This window comes from Oncorhynchus masou, chromosome 29, assembly GCF_036934945.1.
Source record: "Oncorhynchus masou masou isolate Uvic2021 chromosome 29, UVic_Omas_1.1, whole genome shotgun sequence".
NCBI classification, from domain to species: domain Eukaryota; kingdom Metazoa; phylum Chordata; class Actinopteri; order Salmoniformes; family Salmonidae; genus Oncorhynchus; species Oncorhynchus masou.
Genome location: NC_088240.1, coordinates 67,967,257 through 67,990,484, shown reverse-complemented (window position 1 = coordinate 67,990,484; position 23,228 = coordinate 67,967,257). Strand labels below are relative to the sequence as shown.

At 46.7% G+C, this 23,228-nt stretch overlaps 1 protein-coding gene across 8 annotated transcripts in view; it reads right to left on the bottom strand.

Annotated features, from left to right (window-relative positions):
* The window catches only part of LOC135520382 (regulating synaptic membrane exocytosis protein 2-like), a 249,172-nt gene that overhangs the window by 166,079 nt on the left and 59,865 nt on the right, over positions 1 to 23,228 (bottom strand). For 6 of the 8 annotated variants that reach the window (XM_064945886.1, XM_064945887.1, XM_064945893.1 and 3 more), the window contains exon 1: positions 1,594 to 2,093. In XM_064945886.1, the coding sequence (XP_064801958.1) occupies positions 1,594 to 1,715 (122 nt within the window). In that variant the 5' untranslated portion in view covers positions 1,716 to 2,093. Of the gene's footprint in view, positions 1 to 1,593; positions 2,094 to 15,911; positions 16,205 to 23,228 lie in introns of those variants that run through there. The other 2 variants (XM_064945892.1, XM_064945884.1) reach the window with 1 other exon arrangement.

Below are 23,228 nucleotides of genomic sequence, written 5' to 3'. Positions count from 1 at the left end.
TAGACAGAGAGAGAGAGTCTGCTGTGGTTGGTCAGTGGTTGTCATCAGTACCCTGCAGTCCCACTACAGTATTCTCTCAAAATGCAATATAAATTATAAGGGAGACAATGGCCCTTGTTCAATCTCTGAGATCCTCTGGGTGCTGATCTAGAATGAGTTTAGCCTTTTAGATCATATGGAATGAGATTATATGGACAGGTGGGACCAGCACTCCTTCTCTGAGACTGTTTATGAATATGGGCCTTGAGGAACAGTGACAGTCTCTTGATCTTGTATCAAGTGGTCATGATTTAGTTGGTCCTTTAATTTACAGTACAGTATGCTGACAGGGCCTGTCCTCCAGTCTTTCCTGTCTCTCCACTGAGGTGTCTAGGTGGATATGGGTTAGTTAGGCTACTATCGTATCCTCATATCCTTCTTATAGGCTTAAAGGGATACTTTGGGATTTTGGCAATGAGGCCCCGTATCATAATGGGATCCACGTGTTCATCTGACTCTGGGGAAGTAGATAAAGGGCATCATTGCCAAAATCCGGAAGCATCCCTTTAAATAGTATCAAATGTAAATCGGTAAAATGTGATGATGACCATGATGATAATTGGCTACTGGAACACATATAGGCAGCTGTCTGTGTAAACCACACCTCCGTGGCTGAGTGAGTGAGTGTGCTGTTGGGTATGTGTATTGTGAGGGGGCAGAGAGTGAGGGGGCAGAGAGTGAGGGGGCAGAGAGCTCACGAGGCCACACTGAATTATTTCTGAGGGAGAGATAGGAAAAAAAAGAACATGAGGGAAAGACCCACAATCCCTAGAGACATGTGATGCATGTTGTATCTATAGGCTTGTTTCTGGGCTACAAAATGCCTGCTGCACTTGCTCTTTCCCTAGACTCCATCCCATTCTCTGTTGTATATCACACACACATTATATTACATTTACAGTCATTCCTCCATACTGCATAAGTGTGTAGTGGTTGGGCAGTATTTGTGCTGAATTTCTAAGATTATTTAGCAAAAATAGTATGTGCGATATGTAAATTGCATTAATTATCTTCAGTGTTTAGCAAGAATCAGTGTTACTGTAGGACAATACAAAACTGCTGACATGGCCATGGGGAAAAATCCAGTATTGGTGTGGGTTAGGAATGGAGGTAATTACCATAGCATAGCGTATGAAAAAGAGAGTCACAAATTACTCAAATGATTCGAGGCTGTAGCAATATTACGACATACCGTAATGTTATCCGCACAAGAAGGCACAGCAGCCTATGACGAGAGCACACACATGCGGCAGCAGCGGTACACCGAGACAGACACACACACACATCTCAGCATTATCACATTTTAGCTGTATTGTTTCACGACCGTTCCATCCAACAACACCCCCCTCTCTCTCCCTCTCGCTCTCGCTCTCTCTCTCTCTCTCTCTCCGAGGAGGAATATCAACTGCAACTCCCCGGAAGGAAGGCGACGTCTTCGCATAGCCTGCTGCGGATGGATCAATAAGCGAAACCCCCTCTCTTCGAATGCTCCTTTGACATACCAACGGGGGAAGCCCATCATAAATCATACATTCTTACAAAGGAATCACTCACCCGATGTTGCTCAACGCCTGCTCGAATAGCTCCGTCTGCAGAATGTTCTGAGGCGGCGTAAAAGCCTCATTAAAATGGGATAGAACGGAGCTACAAAATTGACGCAATGTATCAAACTGCATTTTCCTCCAGTTCCTTCGTGTCTTTTATCCACAGTATGGCCCTTTTCATCAAACACAATGCATCCACCTGCGCTGCCTCGCTCTCCGTCCGGACCCGCGTCTGTCTATCTCCAGGGACGCATTAAACGCGAAGACGCCAATCAAGTTCCATATTTCTCCTGATCTTGGAAGAAAGAGTCCTTACATGAAAAGCAGTCGAGGCTGGAATGTACAGTCATAATGCTCCGAACTTAACCCGACAATAAATAGCGGGCTGTAGCAGGATCTATTTGCAGTGGAGGTGAGGAAGAAGAGAACGGAAAAAGCAGCAGCGAGGCATCTTCCAGCAAAGCAAGCTTCACTTACCGGTGCATCAGGGGCTGCTCATACTCAACTCATATTTCTCTCTGCCTATTAGAGCACGCATACAAACACACACACAACACACAAGCATTCGTTCACGCACACGCTTGCTGTATCCTTCTCTTTCTCATATTCTGGACCGCGCACGCAGATACAATACATGGGCGCGCAGAGATGCTGTCGTCAGTGCTTTTGCCATATATGACTGCCAACCATCAGCTCTCATAAGTAATAAGGGAGGAGAACAAGGCATTCTACTTCCTCTGGGAGAGGGGAGAGGGGGAGAGAGTCTGAGAAAGGGGAGAGAAATAAAAGGTGGAAGAAGGGATTCCAAGAGTTTACTAACAAATCAGACTGGATGATCCTCAGTGGGAGGACAGGGGGCTTGTCTACTAACTCCAGCAGCTCATATGGGAGTTGCAGACATTAAGCAAAGGGCCATTTAACACAGAAGAAATGGCAGGTGTGAGTGAAGGCCAACATGGATGGATGGATGCACAGCGTCTGTAGAAAAAAGGTTATATTCAATTTTATAAACTGGGTGATTCGAGCCCTGAATTCTGATTGGCTGACAGCTGTAGTATATCAGACCATGTACCACGGGTATGACAAAACATTTATCTTTACTGCTCTAATTACATTGGTAACCAGTTTATAATAGCAATAACGCACCTCTGGGGTTTGTGATATATGGCCAACATACCACGGCTAAGGGCTGTGTCCAGGCACTCCACATTGTGTAGTGCCTATATACCACACCCCCTGGCCATATACCCCCCCCCCCGTGCCTTATTGCTTAAGAATTCTATTCTATCCTAAAGATACCTAGATGTGATTTGCACTTCTCTCTGATCAATGGTTTATATAACATTCAACATAAACACTAAGCATACAGTTATCCTGTCATTTACACAGAGGTTCATTTGATGAATAAGAGGTGGATTTAATATAATATTAGGTCACTTAATCCATAATCCCCAAAACATCCAGATTTATTAGTGACTTGGTAAACAGGATTGAGGCACACCGTAATACATCTCTGCAGGAGTCTCCACTAGCTTCGGTGGGAAACACCCATCTCTGCGGGAGTCTCCACTAGCTTGGGTGGGAAACACCCATCTCTGCAGGAGTCTCCACTAGCTTGGGTGGGAAACACCCATCTCTGCGGGAGTCTCCACTAGCTTGGGTGGGAAACACCCATCTCTGCAGGAGTCTCCACTAGCTTGGGTAGGAAACACCCATCTCTGCAGGAGTCTCCACTAGCTTGGGTAGGAAACACCCATCTCTGCAGGAGTCTCCACTAGCTTGGGTGGGAAACACCCATCTCTGCAGGAGTCTCCACTAGCTTGGGTGGGAAACACCCATCTCTGCAGGAGTCTCCACAAGCTTAGGTAGGAAACACCCATCTCTGCAGGAGTCTCCACTAGCTTGGGTGGGAAACACCCATCTCTGCAGGAGTCTCCACTAGCTTGGGTGGGAAACACCCATCTCTGCAGGAGTCTCCACTAGCTTGGGTGGGAAACACCCATCTCTGCAGGAGTCTCCACTAGCTTGGGTGGGAAACACCCATCTCTGCAGGAGTCTCCACTAGCTTGGGTAGGAAACATCCATCTCTGCAGGAGTCTCCACTAGCTTGGGTGGGAAACACCCATCTCTGCAGGAGTCTCCACTTGCTTGGGTAGGAAACACCCATCTCTGCAGGAGTCTCCACTAGCTTGGGTGGGAAACACCCATCTCTGCAGGAGTCTCCACTAGCTTGGGTGGGAAACACCCATCTCTGCAGGAGTCTCCACTAGGTTGGGTGGGAAACACCCATCTCTGCAGGAGTCTCCACTAGCTTGGGTAGGAAACACCCATCTCACTTCATGACACCAATGTAACAAGTAATGGGCTGGATTTAAACTCATGTTGACTTGCTGTGTTTCTCTTGTCCTGCTAACTAATACAATACTAATGTGCTGAACTTGGTTGGGGCTGGGGGCTGAGGCTAGGGTATAGGGCTGGGGTTGTGGTTGTGGTTGCTGGGTGGATAAACATGGGAAACCTTGAGAAACACAAGTAGATAATTATATTCTAATCCCAGCCTAATTATTGTTGTTTCATCCGTGTCTCCACACCCTGACTATCTCGTCGTCCTGGATGTTGGGTATCTGTGTGTTCATTTCAATGACACCTCCGAGACCAAGATAAATTAGACCATTTCTCAAGTTATTTCACCTTATAAACAGGCTGTCATCTGCGGTTTTTCCCCTTTCTCTTTCAATGGAAAAGATTTAGTTTATTTACACATTCTTTAGATTAATGAAAGTGGTTTCTGTGATTATGCAGTGGGAGTTCTATTTTATACATCATCACCATTGTCCCCTGAGTTCTCAGACAGGCCATTTCCGGTTCTGTTTCGCCACTGAACTCAGTGCTGCCAAAGCCAGAATCATTCACTGCTACCATTCCCCCTCTCAGCCATGAAGTCAATTAATATATAGAGAGAGCTCTGAGCTCACATCCCACAGCCTGATCTAACTGGTAATCAAATACAACAACCTCAGAATTAACTAGCTGTATTTGCTGGCTGTGCGATGTCGTGTGTGTGTGTGTGTGTGTGTGTGTGTGTGTGTGTGTGTGTGTGTGTGTGTGTGTGTGTGTGTGTGTGTGTGTGTGTGTGTGTGTGTGTGTGTGTGTGTGTGTGTGTGTGTGACACAGCTTTATGTAGCTGAATTCTGTTAAATAGTGAGAATGGTCATTGTTAAAATGCAGATTGCTTCATAGCAGCTAGTTAGTTCCGACACATTGCCCCTTACAACCTTATAAGGTAAAACAGTTTCAATAAATTCTACTCTGCTAGACAGGTCCCAGACTCCTACTCCACTATCTGAATATGTCCTAAATGGCACCCTATTCCCATTATACTGCACCATTTTTCACCAGAAGCAGAAAACCATCACATTTCTTCATGTTTGTGACCAACAGTCATTTCAAATTGCCAAGTGGGCAGAATATTGTCAAAGTTGTTCTCTCTCTCCTACAGTAATCTTTCCCTTACTGTGTGTCTGGGAGTAAAAAGAGCCCAACACAAGGTCGTAATGGGAGGGAGAGGACACAGGCTTAATGAGTTGTGTCTCTAACCCCAGAGTGGCTACAGTACAGTAAAGGCTTGTTTGTCCCAGTGCTAGACTAGGGGGACGTGGCCCATCAGGTACACCTTTACAAGGTCGACAGAGGAACAGGCGCGGAGGAGGAATGGGGTCGAGTGAAACACACCTCCTGTGTGTGTGTGTGTGTGTGTGTGTGTGCTTGCATGCTTGTGAGTGTGTGTGTGTGTGTGTGTGTGTGTGTGTGTGTGTGTGTGTGTGTGTGTGTGTGTGTGTGTGTGTGTGTGTGTGTGTGTGTGTGTGTGTGTGTGTGTGTGTGTGCGTGCGTGCGTGTGTGTGTGCGTGCGTGCGTGTGAGTGTGTGTGCGTGAGTGCGTGTGTGGAAAGCCTCTCTGTGGAGTGAATCACCCACTGGGCCCACAGTGCACCGGACGACACGACATACGACCCACAATCTTCCCATCAGGAAGCCTGTTCCTGTGGGCAGAGAGGAACAGAGATGAGCAGAGAGGAACAGGGAGAGGGAGGAGCATAGAGGAAGAGGGAGGTACAGAGAGGTGCAGAGAGGAAGAGGGAGAAGAGAGGAGCATAGAGAAAGAGGGGGGTGCAGAGAGGAAGAGGGAGAAGCAGAGAGGAACAGGGAGGTGCAGAGAGGAAGAGGGAGGAGCAGAGGAACATAGAGGAACAGGGATGTGCAGATAGGTGCAGAGAGGAGGAGGGAGGAGGGAGGAGTAGAGAAGAGGAGAGCAGTGCAGAGAGGTGGAGGAAGGAAAGATTGATGCAGAGATGAGGAGGGAGGAGTAGAGAGGAGGAGGGAGGAGTAGAGAAGAGGAGAGCAGTGCAGAGAGGAGGAGGAAGGAAAAGAGAGATGTAGAGAGGAGGAGGGAGGAGCAGAGAGGAGGAGGGAGGAGCAGAAAGGATGAGGAGGAGTAGAGAAGAGGAGAGTAGTGCAGAGAGGGGAGGAAGGAAAAGAGAGATGTAGAGAGGAGGAGGGAGGAGCAGAGAGGAGGGAGGAGCAGAGAGGAGGAGGAAGGAGTAGAGAAGAGGAGAGTAGTGCAGAGAGGAGGAAGGAAAAGAGAGATGCAGAGAGGAGGAGGGAGGAGTAGAGAGGAGGGAGAAGCAGAGAAGAGGAGAGCAGTGCAGAGAGGAGAAGTGAGGAAAAGAGAGGATGAGGGAGGAGCAGAGAGGAGGAGGAAGGAGTAGAGAAGAGGAGAGTAGTGCAGAGAGGAGGAAGGAAAAGAGAGATGCAGAGAGGAGGAGGGAGGAGTAGAGAGGAGGGAGGAGTAGAGAAGAGGAGAGCAGTGCAGAGAGGAGAAGTGAGGAAAAGAGAGGATGAGGGAGGAGCAGATAGGAAAAGAGAAGAGCAGAGCGGTGCAGAGGAGGAGGGAGGAGCAGAGAAGAACAGAGGAGGAGCAGGGAGAAGCAGATAGGAGCAGAGAGGCAGAATTGCAGGATAGCAGAGAGAGTAGGAAGAGGACATCTGTTCCTCCCAGGGCAGCTCACCATGACTGACCCCTGGGTTATGGAACGGTTGGAAATACCATCCAGACCTGCCTGGGTTCAAACAGCATTTGTTTTCCTTCAAACACACTGAGAATTTGATTGAACCTGTCTAGAGTTCTAGGGTGTCTCTCTCCCTCTCTGTGTCAGTGGACTATGGAAAGAGGAAGGAGACACCGTGTGGTGATACATGGAATTACAATAAATCAGCTGTGATGACGCAAGCAAGCCAAGGCACAGAGAAAAAGGATTCACAAGCTCAGCAAGGAAGTGTAATCCAACAGTTGGTCTATTTTCTTATTCTTTATTTAAACAGGTAGATCCCAATTGAGATCATATATCTATTTTGCGCGAGAGAGATCTCTTGTGCAGACATTATTGGAAGAAACACAGTACAGTCTCCAACCTACCCTTGTGACAACAGTGACATAATGTCTGCCCGGCAGACCACCTATAGCTCTGCATTGACTGTGCATCTTTCCCAAAATCTTCCTGAACTATCTGTATCTGGCTAAAACATACCTAGAGAACAGTAGGACAAAAAGTGTATCTAGTTATTATGATGAGTTGCAGCCAAGGGCTTCTTCAGCATGTCTGGTTTCTGCCGCTTCAGAGGAAGACACAGTGAATGTAGTATTATAGTCATCATCAGTCAGTTCACCAGCAAGGGAATCCCTCTAGCTGAGTTTGACTTAAGGGGAAAGATGAAAGACACTAGTCATCCAGTGTGGGAGTCAGTGTGTGGGTGTGTGTTTGTCTGTGTGTTTTGGTGTGTCATTCCGGAACTTATTTTAGGTAGTGTCCGTGTGTCTTTCCGTGTGTCTTGCATCATGGGCCTCATGCGTACACATCTGTATGATCAAACTGTCTACTGTTCTCAAAAAATAAGTCATTTGCTGGGAGCCATAGCTTTTCTGATGTTTTTTTACCCTATAATTTTCCCAGGCCCCGACCCTCACTCCTTCCATAACAGCTCCAGAGTCATTTCCACCTAACCAACCACATGACACGGCTTGCTATAGGCAAGACTGGAGCAAGTTATGCCATTTTTTATTTATTTAGCACCACTATGTCAACGGAAATATAATATCTTTCTAACAAAGATATCTCCATCTATTTCAGGATGTTTTGTATCCCTGGAAATCATTAGAACTCATGTAAACGTAACAGTTTTGAAAACACAGCTTGTCCAAACAGTGGTCTCTTGGCACAACTTACCCGGGGGTATGGAGTCAATTCAGCATAGGGACAGGGTAAATGGAGCCACCTTGGGGTAAGTGGGTGATAGTGTTCCGTGACAGCGGGTGATGGTGCTGGTAGGACAAAGTTGAATTCATGGAATGGGGGTATGGTATATTGTACGGTGCATTCGAAAAGTATTCAGACCCCTTGACTTTTTCCACATTTTGATAAGTTACAACCTTATTCTAAAATGGATTAAATTGTTTGATTGTTTCATCAATCTACACACAATACCCCATAATGACAAAGCAAAAACAGTTTTTTAGAAATGTTGTCAAATACATAAAAATATAAAAACGGAAATATCACATTTACATAAGTATTCAGACCATTTACTCAGTGCTTTGTTGAAGCATCGTTGGCAGCGATTACAGCCTCGAGTCTTCTTGGGTATGATGCTACAAACTTGGCACACCTGTATTTGGGGCGTTTCTCGCATTATTGTCTACAGATCCTGTCAAGCTCTGTCAGGTTTATGGGGATCATCACTACACATCTATTTTCATGTCTCTACAGAGATGTTCAGTCGGGTTCAAGTTTGGGCTCTGGCTGGGCTACTCAAGGACATTCAGAGACTTGCCCCAAAGTCACTCCTGCGTTGTCTTGGCCATGTGTTTAGGGTCGTTGTCTTGTTGGAAGGTGAACCTTCAACCCAGTCTGAGGTCCTGAGCACTCTGGAGAAGGTTTTTATCAATGATCTCTCTGTACTTTGCTCCATTTATCTTTCCCTTTATCCTGACTAGTCTCCCAGTCCCTGCCGCTGAAAAACATCCCCACACCATGATGCTGCCACCACCATGCTTCACTGTAATGGTGCCAGCTTTCCTCCAGACGTGACACTTGGCATTCAGGCCAGAGAATCTTGTTTCTCATTGTCTGAGTCCTTCAAGTGCCTTTTGGCAAACTCCAAGCGGGCTGTCATGTGCCTTTTACTGAGGAGTGGCTTTCGTCTGGCCACTCTACCATAAAAGGCCTGATTGGTGGAGTGCTGCAGAGATGGTTGTCCTTCTGGAAGGTTCTCCAATCTCCACAGAGGAACTCTAGAGTTATATCAGAGTGACAATTGGTTTGTTGGTCACCTCCCTGACCAAGGCCCTTCTCCCCCGATTGGTCAGTTTGAGTGTAGGTTGATGATGATTTTCTTTTATGTAATCCATTTTAGAATAAGGCTGTAAAGGAACAAAATCTGAAAGAAGTCAAGGGGTCTGAATACTTTTCTGAATCTTAAACAAATGCCTACATTCAGATATAGATGCCTCTGTTCAATATAACTTACCCTTCCATTTCTTGACCAGTTGGTCGAGGACAGCGATGTTGTTTTGATGTGCCAATTCATAGACAAGTTCTATGTATTCAAGGATACTAAGCCCATCCATTCCATCAAATCAGATCTTGTGTGCCTCTGCTAAACACAGGTACATTGTTATGTTTTGTTTGTCCATGTGTCATTCAGTCAAAGTGTTTATCTCTTGCTGCTGATGCTGGACTCCTCTCTCTCTCTCACTTCCTGTCTGCTCTCTCTAGAACCTCAAGGGGGGGGGTAGACCCCTGCTTGTTTTACATTTGTGTACACAGGACATGATGATGTCTGCTCTCTCTAGAACCTCAAGGGTGGTAGACCCCTGCTTGTTTTACATTTGTGTATACAGGACACGATGATGTCTGCTCTCTCTAGAACCTCATGGGGGGGTAGACCCCTGCTTGTTTTACATCAAGGGGTAGGCTTGGGGTTGTACACAGGACATGATGATGTCTGCTCTCTCTAGAACCTCAAGGGGGGTAGACCCCTGCTTGTTTTACATTTGTGTACACAGGACATGATGATGTCTGCTCTCTCTAGAACCTCAAGGGTGGTAGACCCCTGCTTGTTTTACATTTGTGTACACAGGACATGATGATGTCTGCTCTAGAACCTCTCTAGAACCTCACAGGGGGTAGACCCCTGCTTGTTTTACATTTGTGTACACAGGACATGATGATGTCTGCTCTCTCTAGAACCTCATGGGGGTAGACCCCTGCTTGTTTTACATTTGTGTACACAGGACATGATGATGTCTGCTCTCTCTAGTAGGGGGGGTAGACAGGACATGATGATGTCTGCTCTCTCTAGAACCTCAAGGGGGTAGACCCCTGCTTGTTTTACATTTGTGTACACAGGACATGATGATGTCTGCTCTCTCTAGAACCTCAAGGGGGGTAGACCCCTGCTTGTTTTACATTTGTGTACACAGGACATGATGATGTCTGCTCTCTCTAGAACCTCAAGGGGGGTAGACCCCTGCTTGTTTTACATTTGTGTACACAGGACATGATTAGAACCTGTAGACCCCTGCTTGTTTTACATTTGTGTACACAGGACATGATGTCTGCTCTCTAGATGATGTCTGACCCCTGCTTGTTTTACATTTGTGTACACAGGACATGATGATGTCTCTCTCTAGAACCTCATAGGGGGGTAGACCCCTGCTTGTTTTACATTTGTGTACACAGGACATGATGATGTCTGCTCTCTCTAGAACCTACACAGGACATGATGATGTCTGCTCTCTCTAGAACCTCAAGGGGGTAGACCCCTGCTTGTTTTACATTTGTGTTACAGGTACACAGGACATGATGATGTCTGCTCTCTCTAGAACCAAGAACCTCAAGGGGGGTAGACCCCTGGTTTTACATTTGTGTACACAGGACATGATGATGTCTGCTCTCTCTAGAACCTCAAGGGGAGGCAGACCCCTGCTTGTTTTGGACATGATGATGTCTGCTCTCTCTAGAACCTCAAGGGGGGTAGACCCCTGCTTGTTTTACATTTGTGTACACAGGACATGATGATGTCTGCTCTCTCTAGAACCTCAAGGGGGTAGACCCCTGCTTGTTTTACATTTGTGTACACAGGACATGATGATGTCTGCTCTCTCTAGAACCTCAAGGGGGGTAGACCCCTGCTTGTTTTACATTTGTGTACACAGGACATGATGATGTCTGCTCTCTCTAGAACCTCAAGGGGGGGTAGACCCCTGCTTGTTTTACATTTGTGTACACAGGACATGATGATGTCTGCTCTCTCTAGAACCTCAAGGGGGGCAGACCCCTCTAGAACCTCAAGGGGGTAGACCCCTGCTTGTTTTACATTTGTGTACACAGGACATGATGATGTCTGCTCTCTAGAACCTCAAGGGGGGTAGACCCCTGCTTGTTTTATATTTGTGTACACAGGACATGACATTTGTGTACACAGGACATGATGATGTCTGCTCTCTCTAGAACCTCAAGGGTGTACACAGGTAGATGTCCCCTGCTTGCTTTTTACATTTGTGTACACAGGACATGATGATGTCTGCTCTCTCTAGAACCTCAAGGGGGGTAGACCCCTGCTTGTTTTACATTTGTGTATAGACAGGTACACAGGACATGATGATGTCTGCTCTCTCTCTCAAGAACCTCAATGATGTCTGCTCTCTCTAGAACCTCAAGGGGGTAGACCCCTGCTTGTTTTACATTTGTGTACACAGGACATGATGATGTCTGCTCTCTCTAGAACCTCAAGGGGGTAGACCCCTGCTTGTTTTACATTTGTGTACACAGGACATGATGATGTCTGCTCTCTCTAGAACCTCAAGGGGGGTAGACCCCTGCTTGTTTTACATTTGTGTACACAGGACATGATGATGTCTGCTCTCAAGGGGGGGGTGATAGACCCCTCTAGAACCTCATGTCTGCTCTCTCTAGGGGGGTAGACCCCCCCTGCTTGTTTTACATTTGTGTACACAGGACATGATGATGTCTGCTCTCTCTAGAACCTCACCCCTGCTTGTTTTACATTTGTGTACACAGGACATGATGGAACCTCAAGGGGGGGGGTAGACCCCTGCTTTGACCCCTGCTTGTTTTACATTTGTGTACACAGGACATGATGATGTCTGCTCTCTCTAGAACCTCAAGGGGGGTAGACCCCTGCTTGTTTTACATTTGTGTACACAGGACATGATGATGTCTGCTCTCTCTAGAACCTAAAGGGGGGGGGGGGTAGACCCCCGCTTGTTTTACATTTTTACATTTGTGTACACAGGACATGATGATGTCTGCTCTCTCTAGAACCTCAAGGGGGAGACCATTTGTGTACACAGGACATGATGATGTCTGCTCTCTCTAGAACCTCAAGGGGGGGTAGACCCCTGCTTGTTTTATTTGTGTACACAGGACATGATGAACATGATGTTTTACATGTACACAGGACATGATGATGTCTCTCTCTAGAACCTCAAGGGGGTAGACCCCTGCTTGTTTTAGACCCATGCTTGTTTTACATTTGTGTACACAGGACATGATGATGTCTGCTCTCTCTAGAACCTCAAGGGGGGTAGACCCCTGCTTGTTTTACATTTGTGTACACAGGACATGATGAGGACATGATGATGTCTGTCTGCTCTCTCTAGAACCTCAACCCCGCTTGTTTGTTTGTACACAGGACAAGATGGGGGGGTAGACCCCTGCTTGTTTTACATTTGTGTACACAGGACATGATGATGTCTGCTCTCTCTAGAACCTCAAAGACCCCTGCTTGTTTTACATTTGTGTACACAGGACATGATGATGTCTGCCTCTCTAGAACCTCAAGAGGGGGTAGACCCCTGCTTGTTTTACATTTGTGTACACAGGACATGATGATGTCTGCTCTCTCTGTTTTACATTTGTGTACACAGGACTGATGATGTCTGCTCTCTCTAGAACCTCAAGGGGGATAGACCCCTGCTTGATGTCTGCTCTCTCTAGAACCTCAAGGGGGTAGACCCCTGCTTGTTTTACATTTGTGGACACAGGACATGATGATGTCTGCTCTCTCTAGAACCTCAATTTGGGGGACATGGGGGAACCTAGACCCCTGCTTGTTTTACATTTGTGTACACAGGACATGATGATGTCTGCTCTCTCTAGAACCTCAAGGGGGTAGACCCCTGCTTGTTTTACATTTTGTACACAGGACATGATGATGTCTGCTCTCTTTAGACCCCTGCTTGTTTTACATTTGTGTACACAGGACATGATTATGTCTGCTCTCTCTAGAACCTCAAGGGGGTAGACCCCCTGCTTGTTTTACAGTTTGGACACAGGACATGATGATTCTAGAACCTCAAGTGGGGGGGGTAGACCCCTGCTTGTTTTACATTTGTGTACACAGGACATGATGATTTCTGCTCTCTAGAACCTCAAGGGGGTAGCTTGTTTTACATTTGTGTACACAGGACATGATGATGTCTGCTCTCTCTAGAACCTCAGGACATGGGGTAGACCCCTGCTTGTTTTACATTTGTGGACACAGGACATGATGATGTCTGCTCTCTCTAGAACCTAGGAGACCCTGCTTGTTTTACATTTGTGTACACAGGACATGATGATGTCTGCTCTCTCTAGAACCTCAAGGGAGGTAGACCCCTGCTTGGGTAGGACCCCTGCTTGTTTTACATTTGTGGACACAGGACATGATGATGTCTGCTCTCTCTAGAACCTCAAGGGGGGTAGACCCCTGCTTGTTTTACATTTGTGTACACAGGACATGATGATATCCTCTCTAGAACCTCAAGGGGGTGCTTTTTACATTTGTGTACACAGGACATGATGATGTCTGCTCTCTCTAGAACCTCAAGGGGGTAGACCCTAGAACCTCCCTTGTTTTACATTTGTGTACACAGGACATGATTATGTCTGTCTCTCTCTAGAACCTCAAGGGGGGGGTAACCCCTGGGGTACACAGGACATGATGATGTCCCTGCTTGCTTGTTTTACATTTGTGTACACAGGACATGATGATGTCTGCTCTCTCTAGAACCTCAAGGGGGGGTAGACCCCTGCTTGTTTTACATTGTGTACACAGGACATGATGATGTCTGCTCTCTCTAGAACCTCAAGGGGGGTAGACCCCTGCTTGTTTTACATTTGTGTACACAGGACATGATGATTTCTGAACCTCTCTCTAGAACCTCAAGGGGGGTAGACCCCTGCTTGTTTTACATTTGTGTACACAGGACATGATGATGTCTCAAGGGGGGGGTAGACCCCTGCTTGTTTTCATTTGTGGACACAGGACATGATAGAACCTCAAGGGGGGTAGACCCCTGCTTGTTTTACATTTGTGTACACAGGACACAATGATGTCTGCTCTCTCTAGAACCTCAAGGGGGGTAGACCCCTGCTTGTTTTACATTTGTGGACACAGGACATGATGATGTCTGCTCTCTCTAGAACCTCAAGGGGGGGGGTAGACCCCTTGTTTTACATTTGTGTACACAGGACATGATTATGTCTGCTCTCTCTAGAACCTCAAGGGGGGTAGACCCCTGCTTGTTTTACATTTGTGTACACAGGACATGATGATGTCTGCTCTCTCTAGAACCTCAAGGGGGTAGACCCCTGCTTGTTTTACATTTTTGACATGATGACTAGAACAGCTTGACATGATGATGATGTCTGCTCTCTCTAGAACCTCAAGGGGTGGGGTAGACCCCTGCTTGTTTTACATTTGTGTACACAGGACATGATGATGTCTGCTCTCTCTAGAACCTTAGACCCCTGCTTGTTTTACATTTGTGTACACAGGACATGATGATGTCTGCTCTCTCTAGAACCTCAAGGGGGTAGACCCCTGCTTGTTTTACATTACACAGGACATGATTACTAGAACCTCAAGGGGGTGGACCCCTGCTTGTTTTACATTTGTGTACACAGGACATGATGATGTCTGCTCTCTAGGGGGAGACCCCTGCTTGTTTTACATTTGTGTACACAGGACATGATTATGTCAGCTCTCTCTAGAACCTCAAGGGGGGTAGACCCCTGCTTGTTTTACAGTTGTGGACACAGGACATGGTGATGTCTGCTCTCTCTAGAACCTCAAGGGGTGGGGTAGACCCCTGCTTGTTTTACATTTGTGTACACAGGACATGATGATATCTGCTCTCTCTAGAACCTAGAACTTGTTTTACTACACAGGACATGATGATGGGAACCTCAAGGGGGTGGACCCCTGCTTGTTTTATATTTGTGTACACAGGACATGATTATGTCAGCTCTCTCTAGAACCTCAAGGGGGTAGACCCCTGCTTGTTTTACATTTGTGATGACACAGGACATGATGATGTCTGCTCTCTCTAGAACCTCAAGGGGGTAGACCCCTGCTTGTTTTACATTTGTGGACACAGGACATGATGATGTCTGCTCTCTCTAGAACTAGAGACCCCTCTTGTTTTACAGGTACACAGGACATGATGATATCTGCTCTCTCTAGAACCCAAGGGGGTGTGCTTGTTTTACATTTGTGTACAGGACATGTCTGGACATGACCCCTGCTTGTTTTATGTATGTCTGCTCTCTCTAGAACCTCAAGGGGGTGGACCCCTACACAGGCTTGTTTTATATTTGTGGACACAGGACATGATGATGTCTGCTCTCTCTAGAACCTCAAGGGGGGTAGACCCCTGCTTGTTTTACATTTGTGGACACAGGACATGATGATGTCTGCTCTCTCTAGAACCTCAAGGGGTGGGGTAGACCCCTGCTTGTTTTACATTTGTGTACACAGGACATGATGATATCTGCTCTCTCTAGAACCTCAAGGGGGGGTAGACCCCTGCTTGTTTTACATTTGTGTACACAGGACATGATGATGTCTGCTCTCTCTAGAACCTCAAGGGGGGTAGACCCCTGCTTGTTTTACATTTGTGTACACAGGACATGATTATGTCTGCTCTCTCTAGAACCTCAAGGGGGGGTGGACCCCTGCTTGTTTTATATTTGTGTACACAGGACATGATTATGTCAGCTCTCTCTAGAACCTCAAGGGGGGGTAGACCCCTGCTTGTTTTATATTTGTGTACACAGGACATGATTATGTCAGCTCTCTCTAGAACCTCAAGGGGGGTAGACCCCTGCTTGTTTTACATTTGTGTACACAGGACATGATGATGTCTGCTCTCTCTAGAATTGTTCAAATGTTTAACACAAACACAACCTTACACACACACTGGACTCACCTGTCTATGTCCTGTCCTGGACCTGAGAGCCTCAGCCCTGAGCCGTTGTTGAGGGAGCCTTGTCTGGGGAGTCCGGGAGGTCTGCTTCTGTCTGCTGATACGTCACCTGGGGGCCGCTGGTGGAGGAGATCCTGCTGCAGTTTGGCCTTCTTCTCCTGGGGGGCCTCCTCGTGACGTCGACCCCTGGGGCCCTCAGACCCACCCCGTGGCCCTGCGGCGCTGCTGTAGAACCACGCCCCCGACTTGGTTAGGATTTCTTGTTGTTTTCGGCACAAGTTGCATACCCACATAACCTGTACACAGAGGACAGAGGGGGTTAGATATCTGCAGTGGTGGGGATGGTGTTGGTGGTGGTGGGCTTGAACTACAATGAAAGGAGTCATGGAATGGATCAACCCCTAGAGGAGACGTGCCAAGTATCATCAAAAAAGGATACTTGAACCTGCTAGATGTTGTAGGAAACACTGTAAATATACAGATGAGGATATGAATAATTTGGTAATATTGCATACACATACAGTAGCCTTAGGGCAAGTGTTTAGGAGGGAGAGAATAGTAGGATTGTATGTCGGACCATATCTAATCGAGGACATAATGTTGAGTTCACTGGACAGTCTGTGAGTATGATGAGGAATCTGAAGTTCATATGATCTACATCTCCCTTCATTCTCAGAGAAAAGGATTCCAAAGTGTCTTTGGCCGTCCCCACAGGAGAACCCTTTTTGGTTTCTGGTTGAACCCTTTTTGGTTTCTGGTTGAACCCTCTGTGGAAAACAGTTCTCAAAAGGTTCTCCTATGGGGACAGGACACAGAACCCTGTAAGGCTCTAGATAGCACTTTTTTCTAAGAGTGTACATACAGTACTTACACCACTTGCTTATATGGGGTACCAGCCATAGAAATAAAATCACTAGAATAGGTATCCCCATTCAAGTCAATGGGTTGGTAGTGGGTGGTTACAGAGTCATTAATGAGTGATTCTCTTTCTATGGTACTAACTTTGTGGTGCACAGTACTGTAAGTACCTGAATCTAAATAGGAAGCTAGCTGCAGCCCTACTGTTTAATACAGCTGTATGTGTATAGCAGAGGGATGGAGAGAGACTGTTCAGCAGCTCTACAGAGGAAGTAGCACTAACTGTGGTCTGCAGCCCCCTCCCTCCACATTAGCCTCATAAATCCAGGAGCCGACAAAAGCCCTGATCACTCCACCTCAGACGCAGCACAGCCGTCCTCAAAGCCCTGGGCTGCTTCACAAATGGCACCCTATTCCCTACATAGTGTGCTATGGGTCCTGATCAAAAATATTGCACTATATTTAGCATAGGGTGCCATTTGGGATGCGTAACCTGATCACTCCGCCTCAGACACAGCTCATCCAGCCTCACTCTGCCTTAACAACCACCCTCCCTAGTCTGGAGGAGGAGCTATGCCTAGTGGAAAGGAAGAAATGGGCAGCCACCTGAGCTGCCTGGCGCCTCTCTCTCTCTCTCTCTCTCTCTCTCTCTCTCTCTCTCTCTCTCTCTCTCTCTCTCTCTCTCTCTCTCTCTCTCTCTCTCTCTCTCTCTCTCTCTCTCTCTCTCTCTCTCTCTGAAGGAGCATGGTGCAGGGCATCAGGGTGCAGGGCATCAGGGTCCATGAGGAACTCAGGCTGATGGCCAGTGACTGACAGACTGACTGACAGCAGTGATGTCCAGTAGACAGGTAGGCAGCTGCACACAACCCAGCAGCAGTGTCCTCCAGCCGCTAGTTATAGCCTGACTCTGGTCCTATAGTCAGAGCATTGAGCTGACTCAGTACTGGAGTGTATTACTGTGATTACTATTGTCTGGGCTGGGCTTAAAGAGCACACTACACAACCCTCCACTGACATAGTGGCTGGCTGGCTAACTGGCTGGCTAACTGGCTAGGGGTCATATTCGGAAGGCCATGGCATGACCAATGAGAGGTTGTCTCCTTATCATCCCAGACAATCAGATGTCTGAACCACCGGGGTGGGGGCTACACTCTACTTCCATACTTCTCAAGTACGTGCACGTGCACTCACAACCTCCATACCAGTCACAAGCACGCGCACACACAAACACAACCTCCATACCAGTCACAAGTACAAGCACACACAAACACAACCTCCATACCAGTCACAAGCATGCGCACGCGCACACACACACGCACCCGCTACCTCCACACCAGGTCCCACTTCCTGTTCATTACTCCAATCTCCCTCTGTGCTTAACATAGCCCAGTTCTTTCCCAGATAGAGAGAGCCTTGTACATCAGCCAGCATAGCATGATGTGACCTACTTATTTACTGCTCACAAGAGTCTGTTCTCCAATCTGCCAATAATAATGAACCACATTCTGAGCTTCAGACTGGACATGCAGTGGGCTCTTCTATCTCATTAGCACATACCCAATAGTACATGAGTATTCCAAAAAAGACCAGGAAGAAATACGCACACAGGCCAAATGAATACTGAGCAGGGCATGCTAAGCATAGCTCAGCCTCACACAGCATTCCTATACAAGACTATATAGTGTAGCATCTGGTCTGCACCCAAACATAACCTGGATGACTAATGCTCTAAAAAGTGAAAATGGTGAAATATATAAGCAGTGGTTGATCACAGTAGAGATTATTTAATGATAAGGTTTAAGGTTGAAGCCATACTCCTCAGTCACACAGAAGTGGTGTCAGCACACACACACACACTCACACAGCATGTGCGCTCTAACAGTCCGTCCAGTGATGCAGCAGAGAGCGTCAGTTTGGCCCACTCTGACAGACTACTGTTAGCATCTGTAATAGTCCCTAAACCAAACACACATATACATTCAAATACACACATGCACACACACACACACAGGTCAAGCAGCTGTGCTGATTGCCAGAGGTGTGTTCACTGCAGCCAGACTGCAGTCCCTCCTCCCTCCTTCTCCACCGCTTATCTCTTCACGGCTGAGTGCAGTCAGGGGGACGGGTGTGGGGGAGGAAGGGACAGCCCCCCCCCCCAGGCTGGGCCATTTCTCCCCGTGTTCGCACATTTCATAGTCATTGAACCTGCACCCAAATATAGAACATTTAAAAAACCTAGTGCTCCAAACCTAGCAGAAAAATATAAATGGCATATGTAGCCCACTAAATGTCCCAGCAAACAAGGGACGTCTGGAGGACATTCGGCGATGTTCCCATTAGGTCCCTTAAGGGTCTGAGGGACCGATGTCTAAAGGAAAGTCCTGAGGGACCCTGTACATTCCCAGGACATCACTGATGACCATTTTAGGACCTTTTTAGGATGTTCTCGGGACTTTCCTTTTACTAGTCCTTATGATGTTGTGTGATGGTCCCTAGGGAATGTTCTCTAGGGGACTTTTTATAGTTCTCATTTTTACGACATTCTTGGGACATTGTGTCATGGTCCCCTGAATGTCCCCTGAATGTTCTTGGGATGTTGTGTCATGGTCCTCTGGAGGTTTTGTCTAGTTTGCAGTTTGTCCAGGGAACGTCCCCAAGAACGTTTTTAGGACGTTCTTTGGATGTTGTGTCATGGTGCCCTGAAGGTTTTGTCTAGATCCCAGTTTGTACCAGGGAAGTAATGATATGGTATGTGGTTTTAAGGTAAGTGGTACGCTGTTCAGCTAAAATAGTGTAAAAATCTTTAATCAGGGGGATACCTAGTCAGTTGCACAACTGCATGCCTTCCACATTTAACCCAACCCCTCTGAAACAGGGAGGTGCAGGGGGCTGCCTTAATTGATGTCCGGGGAGCAGTTGTGCTCTTCAATTTGCTAAAGAGCAGAACTGCAGAGTTTCCCATCTTACCAGTTTGGCGACTCAAACCAGCGACCTTTCGGTTACTGATCCAACACTCTTAACAACCTGCTGCCCCTATTAATGACAACCTGCTGCCCCTATCAATGACAACCTGCTGCCCCTATCAATGACAACCTGCTGCCCCTATTAATGACAACCTGCTGCCCCTATTAATGACAACCTGCTGCCCCTATTAATGACAACCTGCTGCCCCTATCAATGACAACCTGCTGCCCCTATCAATGACAACCTGCTGCCCCTATTAATGACAACCTGCTGCCCCTATCAATGACAACCTGCTGCCCCTATTAATGACAACCTGCTGCCCCTATCAATGACAACCTGCTGCCCCTATTAATGACAACCTGCTGCCCCTATTAATGACAACCTGCTGCCCCTATTAATGACAACCTGCTGCCCCTATCAATGACAACCTGCTGCCCCTATCAATGACAACCTGCTGCCCCTATTAATGACAATCAATGACAACCTGCTGCCCTATCAATGACAACCTGCTGCCCCTATTAATGACAACCTGCTGCCCCTATTAATGACAACCTGCTGCCCCTATTAATGACAACCTGCTGCCCCTATTAATGACAACCTGCTGCCCCTATTAATGACAACCTGCTGCCCCTATTAATGACAACCTGCTGCCCCTATCAATGACAACCTGCTGCCCCTATCAATGACAACCTGCCCCTATCAATGACAACCTGCCCTATTAATGACAACCTGCTGCCCCTATTAATGACAACCTGCTGCCCTTATTAATGACAACCTACTGCCCCTATCAATGACAACCTGCTGCCCCTATCAATGACAACCTGCTGCCCCTATCAATGACAACCTGCTGCCCCTATTAATGACAACCTGCTGCCCTATCAATGACAACCTGCCCCTATCAATGACAACCTGCTGCCCCTATTAATGACAACCTGCTGCCCCTATTAATGACAACCTGCTGCCCCTATCAATGACAACCTGCTGCCCCTATCAATGACAACCTGCTGCCCCTATCAATGACAACCTGCTGCCCCTATCAATGACAACCTGCTGCCCCTATCAATGACAACCTGCCCTATCAATGACAACCTGCTGCCCCTATCAATGACAACCTGCTGCCCCTATTAATGACAACCTGCTGCCCCTATCAATGACAACCTGCTGCCCCTATCAATGACAACCTGCTGCCCCTATCAATGACAACCTGCTGCCCCTATTAATGACAACCTGCTGCCCCTATCAATGACAACCTGCTGCCCCTATCAATGACAACCTGCTGCCCCTATCAATGACAACCTGCTGCCCCTATCAATGACAACCTGCTGCCCCTATCAATGACAACCTGCTGCCCCTATCAATGACAACCTGCTGCCCCTATCAATGACAACCTGCTGACCCCTATCAATGACAACCTGCTGCCCCTATCAATGACAACCTGCTGCCCCTATCAATGACAACCTGCTGCCCCTATCAATGACAACCTGCTGCCCCTATCAATGACAACCTGCTGCCCCTATCAATGACAACCTGCTGCCCCTATTAATGACAACCTGCTGCCCCTCTCAATGACAACCTGCTGCCCCTATCAATGACAACCTGCTGCCCCTATCAATGACAACCTGCTGCCCCTATCAATGACAACCTGCTGCCCCTATCAATGACAACCTGCTGCCCCTATCAATGACATCCTGCTGCCCCTATCAATGACAACCTGCTGCCCCTATCAATGACAACCTGCTGCTCAATGACATTAATGACAACCTGCTGCCCCTATCAATGACAACCTGCTGCCCCTATCAATGACAACCTGCTGCCCCTATCAATGACAACCTGCTGCCCCTATCAATGACAACCTGCTGCCCCTATCAATGACAACCTGCTGCCCCTATCAATGACAACCTGCTGCCCCTATCAATGACAACCTGCTGCCCCTATCAATGACAACCTGCTGCCCCTATCAATGACAACCTTCTGCCCCTATCAATGACAACCTGCTGCCCCTATCAATGACAACCTGCTGCCCCTATCAATGACAACCTGCTGCCCCTATTAATGACAACCTGCTGCCCCTATCAATGACAACCTTCTGCCCCTATCAATGACAACCTGCTGCCCCTATCAATTACATCCTGCTGCCCCTATCAATGACAACCTGCTGCCCCTATCAATGACAATATGATTACATTTGACATGATTACTTAGTAAGGACTTTTCAATATGACCCCACCTGGGATTTGAACTCACAACCTCTGGATTTGGGGGATCTTTCTGCTGTGACACAAAGTCAATACATTTCAGTAGTCCCATACACATTCATTACTTATAATACATCTCTGCACTTAGCAAAATAATGTCATCTGCACTGCTATTTTAGTTATCAGTTCATCTGACTATTCTCTCATTGAGTTAACTAACATATTTCAGGATTTTGAGTTCAGGTTTTCTGCTGAGGTTTTCTAATGTTGGTGAGGCATATTGTTCTGTTTTAATGTTACTCCTGAATCACTATGATCAATTGAATAGCTGTTCTTGTTTGCAGGGTGTGCTGGGGCATAGGTACTGTAGGCTACTGACATGTACCGATGGGTACCATCAAGCTGTTTAGATTGACATGCCATTTGTTATCTAATGTTTTTTAATTTAAACTCAAGGTGGGTTCATACATTCTTATCATCTTTCTCATTTGCATTTGGTCCCGTACAAAGATATTTTATTCCATCTATTTACTCCATCTAATTCATCTGGACTTGAATCAATAACTTCTATCTAAAATGAGCAGGCCTAGCGTTCAGACAACCTCGTGTGTTGCAAATCTCTACAGCAAAACACTGCTATAGCCTATTACAAGGGTGGTGCTGTGGTGGTGCTTTCGATGATCAATGTAGTGTATGTTCATCACTTTCTAAAAGACAATTTACAGCATTGACTGAAAGTCCTTTAAGATAGAGAGCAGCCTTCAGCTATCCCAGTTTGTGCTGAGCTTTGTTTAGCTGTCAAGCCTGTGGCGCTACACTACATCAAAGTGAAGTTAATAGGGGAGGGAGGAGACAATGCATCTGATGCATATGTTCCAGTAACCAATACTCACTCAGTCATTGAGCTCTCTCTTGTGGCCAAGAAGCAGCACTACACTACAACAACATCCTACCAAAACAGTTGAGAAGCATGATATTATCAAACTTCAAAGCTATAGGACAATGAAAATACCACGGTGACCATTTTTAATTTTTAAGAGAATTGCAACCATTTTTGCATTACTTGAGTCCAAATAGTCACTGTTCTTTTTGAGACAAAAACACATACTTGGTTTCATATCTTTCAGACGAAATGCATTCCCAACCATCAAATGTTACTGTATCTTGTTCATAGCATTCAGAGAACAAAAATATCACATACTATAAAGAGATGTGCATCATGGTCAAATATTAATGTGATGGTGAATAGACTGTCATAGGTATCATGTTGCCTGTTTCCCTCCCAGTCTCACCTGGCCTGAAC